Here is an 11,713-nt window from a genome sequence, read left to right as displayed (position 1 = left end):
ACACACACACACACACACACACACACACACACACACACATGACCCAACTTAAAACAAACCATAAGGGAGCCCCGTCACATCCATTCAGCAGTGAGCCACAGACAGCCAGGCCTGTTTATAAACACACACGTTGTGAGCTGTGAGCCTGTGCGCACATACAGCACATGGGTGTGTGGCTGGTGGTGATTATTCTTTGGGCCCTGGCCTTCAGCTCCAAATAGGCACACACTTGGAAAAAACAAATGGCTGTGAATAAACAACGCGAAAACTGAAGTGCAGATAATAGAAAAACACTTCTTATGGACAAATAAAGGTCCTTTAGTTTAAGGCCAATTATTCGCTATTAATTAAGGCCGTGTATACAAATCAACAGCAGCGAGCAGCCGGAAGGCGAAAAAATGAATGGGAAACCTAATTGCAGCTGGTCATCGAACTTCCGCTTTAATGGAAACCCGAGGCCTCCCTCTTAATTGGATTTGAATCCCTTGTTTCCGCCAAGCGCGTGCACGCGTATTGTGTTTAATAAGAGGAAACATGTGTGCCAGCCATCCCTGAACGGGACGGCCGCAGGTTTGCGCCAAATCAGAAAGCAACAAGAAGGTGCCGGGCCGTTTAGCAGAAAGCCAGGCGAGGCGATCGCTCGTCATCACTCTCCTGACATCCCATAATCCCATGAGAAAGATTTATGAGCTGACTGGCGAAGACAGCACGGAAAGCAATCTCTCAAACGTGCGAGGAAAGAGACTGCGCAGGCTATTTCTATCAGTTTTGAGCGTCTTTTTCCAATAAAAGCCAGCAGGAACAGCAGCAGCAGGCCGCAGCCAGATCCGATCTGCTACACCCTCCCCAGCCTAAAACCACGGCGGGTGTTTGAGATGCTTTGCAAGAAAACGACAAGTTAGGAAAGAATAAACACGAATCCAGGCCGGGGTCCGACAGCAGGTTATATGATGACAGGGAACATGTGATTCCGGTTGGTCATAGTTCTCCATTTCCCGGCTGTTGTCAGAGATTTCCATCAGCAACCAAACCAACCGTGCTGTAAACACAGCCCTCATTTGTTTTCTCCTCAGAGCAATTACACCATGTGATTAAAAAACATTTTAAATAGAGCCTTTGCTGACTTTTATTTGTGTAAAGCGGATCTATTTCATGTCGAGAAGTAATGTAATAATCCCGAGCTGTCATTACAGACCCTTTTTCTTCCCCCTGTGCGCCAAACTCCATCTGATCCACGCATTTATGAGAACCAGACTATTGCGCACAACCTCACCGGGTACCACGAATCAGAACCCCACTTCTGTACCAAGGAAACGGGAGACGAGAGCGCGCTTTACGGAAAGCCTTCAAATTAATATAGGAAATGTTAGCTTCAGCAGACATGCAGAGAGTTTCACGGTGATATTTTACCTCCCAGATGGTCCGAATTAGCAGATCTAAATATTTGTGCCTTTCGCCTCCTTACAATATTTGACAGAATAAGTGTATTTACTTATGGGCCGTCTAAATAGGAGAGCATCTTAGAATGCAAATGAACGGCTTATTTGTTAAAAAAAAAAGTCCTTTACATTACAACATTTACATTTGACGCAGATAAAGGATAAATTCAAGCCATCAAATGTATTTTTTGTCTTAAACGTTTAATTTTATTATTTGATATGAGTCGAAGATCATTGCCCAAATTTATGAACTGACCTAAGAATTTTGAATTTCCTGATTTCTGGAGTCTTCTGAGGACAGTGACGCGCGCAAACATGCTCCTACAGGCTGTTCCGAGACCAAAGTAACACACAGCAAAAATATCCCCCATTTATCGAGTCCTTTTACTTTTCTCTCAACGTTAAGGAACAAAAAGATATTTCAAATAAGCTTAATTCAGGTGCGTACTGAGCCAAGTGTCTGCTTGTTTTGGTTCCAAAGTTCCAACGTCGAGCGCAAAAATACTGATTATGAAATGAATGTCATTATTTCACTCTTGTCGTGAACTTTATTCTCATTCGTTTCAGTTATTATGAATTTCAAGTTATATTAGAGCTTGGGTGGACGTCTGCTACGGCGCAGGGCCGCACGTGAAGGAATGCGCGCTCTCCCCTCCTTCTCGGTGACGCGCAGAGCGGAACCGGAGGAACGAGCTCTCTGTGAGAGAGGGAAGGCGAGAAGTTGATCCGGTTAAAGGGGGGATATGTTGTAGTGAAGAGAAGAGGCGTGCCAATAATCAGGGAGGTGTTTTTGATGCGGGCGCGCGTCTCGGAGAACACATGGGAACGCAGCGGTTCAATTACGCAGCGTCACACGGAGCTCCCTGAGGTGCTGCGGCTGCTGGTGTTTGCTCTGCCTGTCCTCTTCTGAGCGAGATAGGACCCTGAACTTTGTGCGGGACGAAGTTAAAGTACAGACGGTGTTTCCCACCAGGATGCAGGGACTGAGCTCCCGGGCTCACGCCTTTTCGGTGGAGGCGCTGGTCGGGAAGCCCTGCAAGAGGATCAAAGTGTCGGAGGAGCACGAGCCGAGCAGCGCTGACGCCAGCGGCGATAGGAGCATCTTTCCCGGTGAGGACGCTTTTGCTTAACCGCCGAGAGCATCCTGCTGCTTTTTATTTGAAGGACTTTTACGCACAATTTGGAAAAAAAAATAAAAAACAGAAAACGCAAAACTTTCTAGTTGCAAGGTTCAGTTGATTTTTCATCTTTAGGCCACATTTAAAGTTCCCAAAAATTAAAATTCTCATGATTTAGAATATATTCAATCAGTTAAAACTCAAGAGTTATCACGTGAACTTGCTTTTGAGGAATAGAGCTAAAGTTAGCTCGCTCTAGGAACTTTAATAAAGTAAAATAAGATTTATAATATTACCAATTTTTAAAATTTCCCCAAATTAAAAGAGCTTCCAAAGTTCTAGCTCTCCATTAATTATTTAAAAAATAGACACATTTCTGTGTTTTTTCTCATTTCTCTTTTTTCACTCCTTTTCCCACTTTTCAGACCAGAATAAATATCCCACCAACCAGCTACAGAAAGCATGTCCGACACCGAGGAGGGGAGATGACCCCTCAGCCTGTGACCCGCAGGGACAGACTGACAGATCACAGACTGAAGACTCTGACCCGAGCAGCGAGGAGAAGAAGCCGAAGGAGAGCGACTGTCGGCCGGACAGAGAGGTCCGAGTAGAGCTGCAGGGCTCCGAGCTGTGGAGGAGATTCTACGAGATCGGCACCGAGATGATCATCACTAAAGCCGGAAGGTGAAACATCTACACAAGAAAGACTAAATTTAAAGAAGTTCGTGTGAAGTCTTAGCCCCACACAAGCCGTCTTCCTGCTGATTTTACTAACTTTAACCAGCTTTTTTATTTGAAACGTTTAAACTCCAACCGTATTTGCCTCCACGTTAATAAGCAAAGAGCTACAGTCGTTTTTCTGTAGATCACTAGATACAGTGCAGTCTGGCCGTTATGTTTTTAGTGCCACAGTTTGAGATTTCAGTTAAAACGACAGTTTAATCAGATACTTAGTGCAATTTAAACCCGTCGGTTTAGTTTTCAGTCCAGGCCTCTGAAGGGGATTACCCCCGCAAATAAATTTAAAAAAGACTTGTCTACATTTTTAATGATAACTGAAGGTGTGCTTCCGCGTTAAAGCGTCTGTTGCAAATAAAATCCAATGTGGACCGGGCTTATCAGGCTATGATAATTACATTAACTGTTCTGCGGTCACAGGTGCGGCTTTATCGAGGATTTTAAAACGCTCTATCAAGATACAGCCAATCGGAGGCGAGCAGAAGAACAACAGTGTACAATAAGAGCACTCCCTAAACTAATGAGGCAGCTATCATTAAACAAATTATGAGGTGCAGAACAAAAACTGAAAGTGGCTTTTCATCACGTGGAAATATGTCACTTACTTTTGCTTTTGTGAATTAACTCATATTCATGAACGAAACCGTTTTCTAAATAATTCTTAGCCTGTATTTTACCCACATTTGCTGATCTGTAAGATCTCTTTTATGTGACGCATCGTTTGCACAGAGAAACCTTGTTGCTGGGAGTGTAATTAAGTTTCTATCTCAGGTTCGCAGAAAACGGGTTCTTGCTCAGATAAATGAGTTATTGGAACATGACTGCGCGCTGAAATCTAAGTTCCGTTTACTCAATCACCGACAACACGCGCTGTAAATCTCGGACAGTGACGACGCCCTCAGGGCCCCTGGAGGTCCCTGAACTTTGCTGTGAACCTGGCCGGCAGAAGCGGAAGCGTCTCGGCCTCTTCTTGTCTTTAAGGCGTCGTTATAAACTGAAATCCGTGATGGCCAAATACGCATTTAACAGTTTTACTAAGCAGCTTTCACTAAAGAGATCAAACATGACTTCTCTCTTGTTATTTTTCCTCTCCTCTCATCAGGAGAATGTTTCCTTCTGTGCGCGTCAAGGTGCGCAATCTGGACCCTTGCCAGCAGTATTATATCGCGATGGACGTCATGCCCGTGGACTCCAAACGTTACAGGTGAGCGCCGATTTTTTAATTCTTGTTGTTGTTGTTTTTTCCTTTTACTTACACGCGCTTTCCTCCACGCAGGTATGTGTACCACAGCTCGCAGTGGATGGTGGCTGGAAACACGGACCACTCCTGCATCTCGCCGCGGCTCTACGTGCACCCGGACTCGCCGTGCGCAGGAGAGACGTGGATGCGTCAGGTCATCAGCTTTGACCGAGTCAAGCTCACCAACAACGAGATGGACGATAAGGGACATGTAGGTAACCCACACGCTGCCTCCTGTTTCTCTTCTTGCTTTGGATAAAGGATCAGATGCACTGAGATTAAAAGGGAGTTCGTTTTTTAAGCGGATGTGCTGAAGATCATTCTTTAATTTTTGTGTATTAGATCGTGATATTTACAAATCTTTCTAATCATTTTTATGTGTTTCTGCGTGTTGCTTTTGCTTTTCTGACTGCGTTGAGAGTTTCAGTCCTTAAACTGCTCTCCTACACATTTGTAACATCGAGGGGAAACCTGGGTGTCTTAGAGGGAGGAAGGAAGCGGAAATCCTTCTCAGCTCCAAAGTTTACCGCGAAAGATTTAGCAATCTGCAAATGTTGTGACCAGGGAGGCATCTGGAGGCTTTTCGACTCGATCCTGGTGTTTATACGTCCACGCTGGAACTTTTGTGTTTGTGAAATTCATTTGATGTTTAAAAAAAAGAAAGAAAAGAAAAAAGACAAGAATAACTTTCTCGAAATCCACATCACTCATGGTCAGTTTAAAATCTCACATAGACATTTACGCATTTTTAATTAACTTTATTGTCTTCACTTTTTTTCTTAACATATTGCTGTTTGTCAGTAAGTGCTGAGTTTATTTTAGAAAGCATTTCCCTCCACTGTGAAACCTCATATATCACATGACCGTTTTTTATTGGGCTTTTCTCTTGTGAAAAGAAATAGTCTAGATCAGAGGTGTCAAACATAAGGCCTGGGGGGCAGAATCAGCCCGCTGAAGACTCTAATCCGGCCCATTGGGCAGCTATAGAAAATGTGAAGGAGTGGATAGAGTTTCAATTTCTATCTTTAATTTCATAAATTTTACAGCTTTTCCTATTAATAAAACCTCTCCACCTCCATCGCCTTTCATCATACTACATCACAGTAATTTACTAACAGATAAAGAGCTAAATTTAAAGGAAAGTTACTGTTTCAAATATTAAATATCAAATAAAATGAAAATATTAATGAGTCCACAATAATTTAAAAAACAAAAACGTTTGTAATTACAGGATAGTCTGTTTATATTAAACTGTATGGTAAATTAAGAAGAGCTTTAGGCTTTATAATTACAGAGCAGTGAACTATTATAGCCTTTTCTATAATTTTACACATTTATCATGTTGTTTCACCGACCCGGCCCATTTCAGATCACATAACGACGCAAAGTGAGTTTAACACAGCTGCTCAAGATGTTAGGACCACAAATTTTTACAGTTGTGCTGTTACATTTACATGTTTGTTTTGACTCTTTTCAGTGTTTTTAATCTACTTTCCCAAATATTAAAAAAATGATAATATTAATATTCCACCTCAAAAATTGTGCTATAAAACCCCCCAAAACCTTCTAGGAGACCAGTTTTACTCCATGACAATATATGAGGAACAAAATAATTGTTTCATATATTTTGTTTTGTAATAGTGTATTACTAATAATTTGTCAGACCTTTGTTAGTAATATGACATATTTAACCATATTTGATGTTTTATTAGGTTTATTTGATGAAAGGCACATTTGTGTTAAATACTTTTATAAAATGTAGAGCTCTTCATAATTGTATTTTAAAGACTTGGATATTTCCTTTCATTATCCTGTTAGTCATGTAACCTACTCTAGTGCACCAGAAGAAGATTTATATCCAAAACAGCCTGAAATCCACTTTTTTAATTTCTTTTTTAAGAATGAAATTTATTTAAAAATGTGTTTTACATTAAAAAACAAACAAACTACAAAGTACAGCAAAATGTAGTTTTTGGCAGTATTTTCTTTTTTTTTTTTTTTTGGACTGTTAGCACAAAAAAATGGAAATAACAGATTTACAAAATTACGTTTTTTTTTATTTTAAAGTTTTTTTTATAGAAAACAAAAAAGAACATGCAGCTGTAGTACTTGATATGTCCATTTCTGATCTGAAAGATGATTCCAAATTGAGGTCCGCCTTAAAAAATAAATAAATAAAAAGCCTTTCATTCTTCGTCTCTTGATGCAGATCATTCTTCAGTCGATGCATAAATACAAGCCACGTGTACACATCATCAAACACAACCCTCGCATGGACTTGTCTCAGATCCAGTCGCTGCCTGCTGACGGAGTGCACAGCTTCTCCTTCCCAGAAACAGAGTTCACCACAGTCACAGCCTACCAGAACCAGCAGGTAACACTCAGCAGCAGTGCTGAAATACTTCATGACTCACAAACAGAAGGTTTGAGCTCAGAAACTAAGCGCACTAATGTTGGATCGTTTCTTTAATAAACATCTGACTTTTTCATGAATTGGAACATTAAAAAAATGAAGTGATGTTTAATAAAGAAAAATCAGTCAGTGACTCTGTGTTACTAATTTGCCACTGTTTGCCAGATTTGATCAAAAAACAGATGTTTAGCCTTTTCTTCCTTGGCACGGTTGTTATGATGATGTTCCAGTGAACAGCTCAGGCTGCTTGACCTCATAAAAATGTCCACATTGTGAAGCCAGTGAGGCCCGGTTCCATGTGCTCGCAGCCAAATCATAAATTTGCAGTGTTCTGATTTTCTGCTGGTCCAATTGCTCAGAGAGGGTGTGTGTGTGTTCCCGTCGAGGGGACCTGACCCTGCTGTTGGCTACCATTCCTCCAGTAACAGAGCCCTCCACAGGGACTGCCAGCTCTTTTCATCAGGGCTCATTTTACTATCAGTGAACGTGTTATTACAGAAACGCAGTAACGAGCTGTGACTGCGCCGACTGCCGCCGTCCACGGCCTATTAAAGCACAGGATAAAACCGAACGACCCTGAACCCCTTCTGCAAGAACCCCTGTTTGACATGGCTGATCGCCTTGGGTGCTGCTGGGAGATGCAGTCCCGCGGGGGTGCTCTGCCACTCTACGCTATTGTAAAAGCTGAGCTCATTGTTAGCTTAAGCACGTCACCCGTTGACAAATCCACTCTAACCCGTGTCTGTTCCTCTCCTCTGAGCCAGATTACAAAACTGAAGATCGACAGGAACCCCTTCGCCAAAGGCTTCAGAGATCCAGGAAGGAATAGGTATAGCAAACTCTCACTGAACGCTGAACATAAACACTTTTTATTTAGCTGAAAGTACTCCACTAAAGGACCCAAGAGGGATTTAAAGTTCAACCACTGAAATCTGAAGCCACATAAAACCTTCAAATAAAGCTGAGCTGTGTAGTGCAGAATTTCACACCTCTCAGTACCAAAATTTAAATACCTGGAATAACATTTTTCATTGCTTTTACAGTATGTATAAATACATGTGTGTGTGTGCAGGGGAGTGTTGGATGGCCTGCTGGAGTCATATCCCTGGAGAGGCCCTTTCAGCCTGGACTTCAAGCCTTTCACCATACAGCTCCAAGGTAAAGTGCTCCAGCTCTATTTACTTCTGAGATTTGACTTTTTTAACGTGTTGATTCAGGGTCTTATTTTTTTTTGCTGTCCTGTCCGTTGACAGGGAGCTCAGGGTCACCCACCAGCAGTGTGAAGAGCCTCCTCCCCGTCTCTTCATCTTCATCCCTTCACCCGCTGTCCTGCCAGGACGCTGCTGTCCACGCCTTCACTCTCCCCCTCTACAGCAAGACCTCCACCACCTCACCCAGCATTTCCTCTCTGCCCAGCAGAGCCTTCTCCTCCCTGGGAGCAGACAGACTGAGAGGCTTCTCCCCTCTGCCTCCTCTCACAGACCTCCCGCTGTTCTCTGCGCTGCAGGGGAAGAAACCGCCCCACTGCAGGGACCCGTGTCCTCACGAGTCCCCGGGGTCTCCTTGCCTGCTCCCCTTACACTGCCCTCTCAGCCCTCAGAGCTCTCCTCTCCCCCCACATCTCTCAGACACTGTAAGCCCGTATTGCCTCTACCGCTACAGCTTCCCTCTGAACCCCCAACTCGCAGCCATTTCCCGGCACCCCAAACTAGCCGAAAACACTACAGACTGTCTGCTGCGCCAGCCTCCCTGGCTCCCGACCACCAACCACTGCCTCTGACGGCTGGACCGCACTTGCGGGCTCCGGCCCATTGAGCATAACAATCCCAAAACTGAACGCACAAAACAGAAAGGGCTGATCCTCCTTGATCCGACTGAGAGGAGAAATGTGGCTGTGGGGCTTCTTTGTATTTATAAACTCTTTTACACACACGTGTTGGAGTTACCAGCACAAACAAGCGATCCCGAGGCAGATTGCGAGCAGCTCCTTTTCATTCTGCAATCTCGTCTAGAGCCAGAGAAGCCAAAAACGGAGTAAACAGAAACATTCCTGTTCAGGCAGGATGCAGATTTTTATTCGGGACAGATTGCTTTTGACAGTTCAGTCCACAGTTTTACTGCATCAGGGGCTGTAACAGTGTTACCAAAGAGCATCAGCAATGAGGTATGTAACAGAACTATTATAATGAATGTGTTTGTTAAACTGACCATAAGTGCCCATTAAAGTTTTTTCGTGCCTTTTGTTGAGCTCCACAACTTCCAAATGGTCTTTTTACACACTTTCAAACACGGCAGTGCACACATAGCACACGCATAATGACAGTTCTGCTTGAACATAAATGCCAAATGTATTTCAGAGTAAAGCACACATGCAGTATTGAGCAACAGGAAGCGAGTTTGAAGGAGATATGATGAAAGGGTGCACATTATGTTCCAATTATCTGCCGCTGTCCATTTAAAGTGAACAAAAGCATGTTTTGTGTTTTTGAATCTCTGCGTCAGGCCTGGCCACCCCTGACTAATAACATGAGCTCATCAGGTTTCTGTGTGATTTTTAGGGGAAGAACAACAGCTGCCAGAATCCAAGCAGCCAGTTTCCATTCCTGCATTTTATTACCAATAATAAGGCTAATCAGAGATGCATGGAGGTGAAATGGTTATTCAGTAGAGACCTTTATTCGGAACGAGAGCTTTGCTCCCTGAAACATTTTAAATCAGCTCTTTTCATGATTGTTGTGTTGTAGAAGCTTTTTTTTTTTTAATGTGATAGACGTTCAGAGTCAAATGAAAAGCTACCACTACTGTTGGCCAACACAACACGGTTGTTTTGGGGGTTTTTTTTGCGTTCATACCAAATGGGGCACGCCCGTTCAGCCACTGATGTGATAATTCCTGCCTTCAGCTCAGTCAGAAACCAGCACCCGTTCATCCCTGTCTCTCTCCTCCCTCTCAGCAGAGCTAGGAACAGCAGTTTAGGAAAAGTGGGGAGGGAGGGAGGGGGAAATGGCCTGTTTCCCGACAAACGGTCATAACCAAACAGCAATTTACTTGTCACAGCCGAGCATGGCGGTGAGCTAATGTGAGCTGGACGTGGAAATAGCAGGAAGAAGTTAATTGAGGATCTCAGTAAGGGGATGGCCCGTGTTTTGGTGAATGGTCAGGTGCGCCGCTATCAAACAGCCTGCTCTTTGTCTGCAGACCGACATAATCTGGGCAGGTTATTTGATACTGTCTGTCATTTCCATGTTGGCCTGCATAGGACAATCATTTTAAACTCCCTTCTAATTCCTGATCTTTCAATTAGACAAATTGCTTTCATACCAGGAGGGCTGAACTTTGCACCTGTCACTCTTTAGTGAAGCAGGCACACGCCTGTGGTAGATATTAGAAGGAAAAAGATAACATGAGCATGTGGGCCTAAATATGAGTGTGCTAAATTGAAAGAGGTAAACAAGAGGTTTGACGCACATGCATAGAGTCTGAAATAGGTAAAACTGTGTTTGATAAAATTCAATTAAATTCAGTGTTGCTTACATAGCACCAAATCATAACAACAGTCGCCTCAATGGGCTTTATATTGTAAGGTAAAGACCCTACAATAATAGAGAGAAACCCCAACAATTAAACAACCCCCTATGCTGTGAGCACTTGGTGACAGTGGGAAGATAAAACTCCCTTTTAACAGGAAGAAACCTCTGGCAAAACCAGGCTCAGGCTGGGGGCAGCCATCTACCATGACTGCACACTGTGAATTAATACATGAAGGAGCACACTTACACTGTAGGCTTATACTTGTTGGTTTCAGCATTTAGCAGTGTTCATAGTGTCATGTCTGACTACATAAAGTCCACGATGAATGGTGTACCTGTAATGGTCAAAAAGCTGAACAGCTGTACCTCATCAATGTCCATCAAACAATTTTTCTGCCAATAGAAGGAGAAATATGCCACTAGTCTATGTTCCACCTAGAAAAGGTGGATTTCAGAACTCGTTACAGCAGTAAAGTCAGAAAAGCAAGAAAAAACAGGATTTGTTTCGCTTCTTAGGAGGTAGAGCCAGTCATGTGTCACTAGCAAAGCAGTGCAATACTTGTTTTTTTATGGTTAAAAACACTCCTGCAGCACGCTTATGGATAGATCCTGATCAGTACTCCGTGAATGGCTTATTTAGCAAGTCACAAATACGTGATAGTGGCAGTAAAGATTAAATTTAATTGTTTTTAAAGGTTTTACACTTTTACTGCCATTCGCTCATGCCATCTTGGATTGTTAATTTGGGGTTTGCGGGACTGCTCTGATTTTCCAAATTGGAAATTTTTTTGTTTTATTGTTTTTAATTTTGTTTGATTTAAATTGTTCAAGATGAAAATTCTAACTGGGAATTGTAAATTCTGTCTTCCAATTTCATGTGGAAAGCAGAATTCATAAAACAAATTAAAAAAAATAAAAATAAAAAAAATTAAAAAAAAAGCTACCTAGCTAACTGCAAAAGTATCCGGCCTTTAAGTCTGACGCTATCAGCTGTTTCCGGGTCCAAACTCCACTTCAGGTCCCAAAGTCAAACTAACACTGCAGCATCACTGAGAGTTAAAAACTGTTTAAATTCGTTCATCTTTAATAAAATGATCAGTGTGGCTGCTCTACCAGGTGTAACAATTAAGTTTAACATCCAGGCATCCATGAAAACAGAATTTATTAAATTTAATGGCGTTAGAAGTTAGCAGGAAGTTAGCTCGCTGGTTTCCACTTAACATGATATAGCATGT

General features: G+C 42.6%; 1 protein-coding gene across 1 annotated transcript; it reads left to right on the top strand.

Annotated features, from left to right (window-relative positions):
* The first annotated feature begins 2,413 nt into the window (after window positions 1-2,413).
* Window positions 2,414-8,765, top strand: tbx22 (T-box transcription factor 22). Its single transcript, XM_063487817.1, has 8 exons — window positions 2,414-2,549; window positions 2,983-3,241; window positions 4,398-4,499; window positions 4,572-4,746; window positions 6,745-6,909; window positions 7,713-7,777; window positions 8,021-8,106; window positions 8,202-8,765. The coding sequence occupies exons 1-8, from the start codon at window positions 2,414-2,416 to the stop codon at window positions 8,726-8,728; spliced, it is 1,515 nt and encodes a 504-aa protein (XP_063343887.1). The 3' UTR covers window positions 8,729-8,765.
* The last annotated feature ends 2,948 nt before the right edge of the window (window positions 8,766-11,713 follow it).

This window comes from Pelmatolapia mariae, linkage group LG2 (assembly GCF_036321145.2).
Source record: "Pelmatolapia mariae isolate MD_Pm_ZW linkage group LG2, Pm_UMD_F_2, whole genome shotgun sequence".
NCBI lineage: Eukaryota > Metazoa > Chordata > Actinopteri > Cichliformes > Cichlidae > Pelmatolapia > Pelmatolapia mariae.
This window is presented reverse-complemented; position numbering and strand designations above follow the sequence as displayed.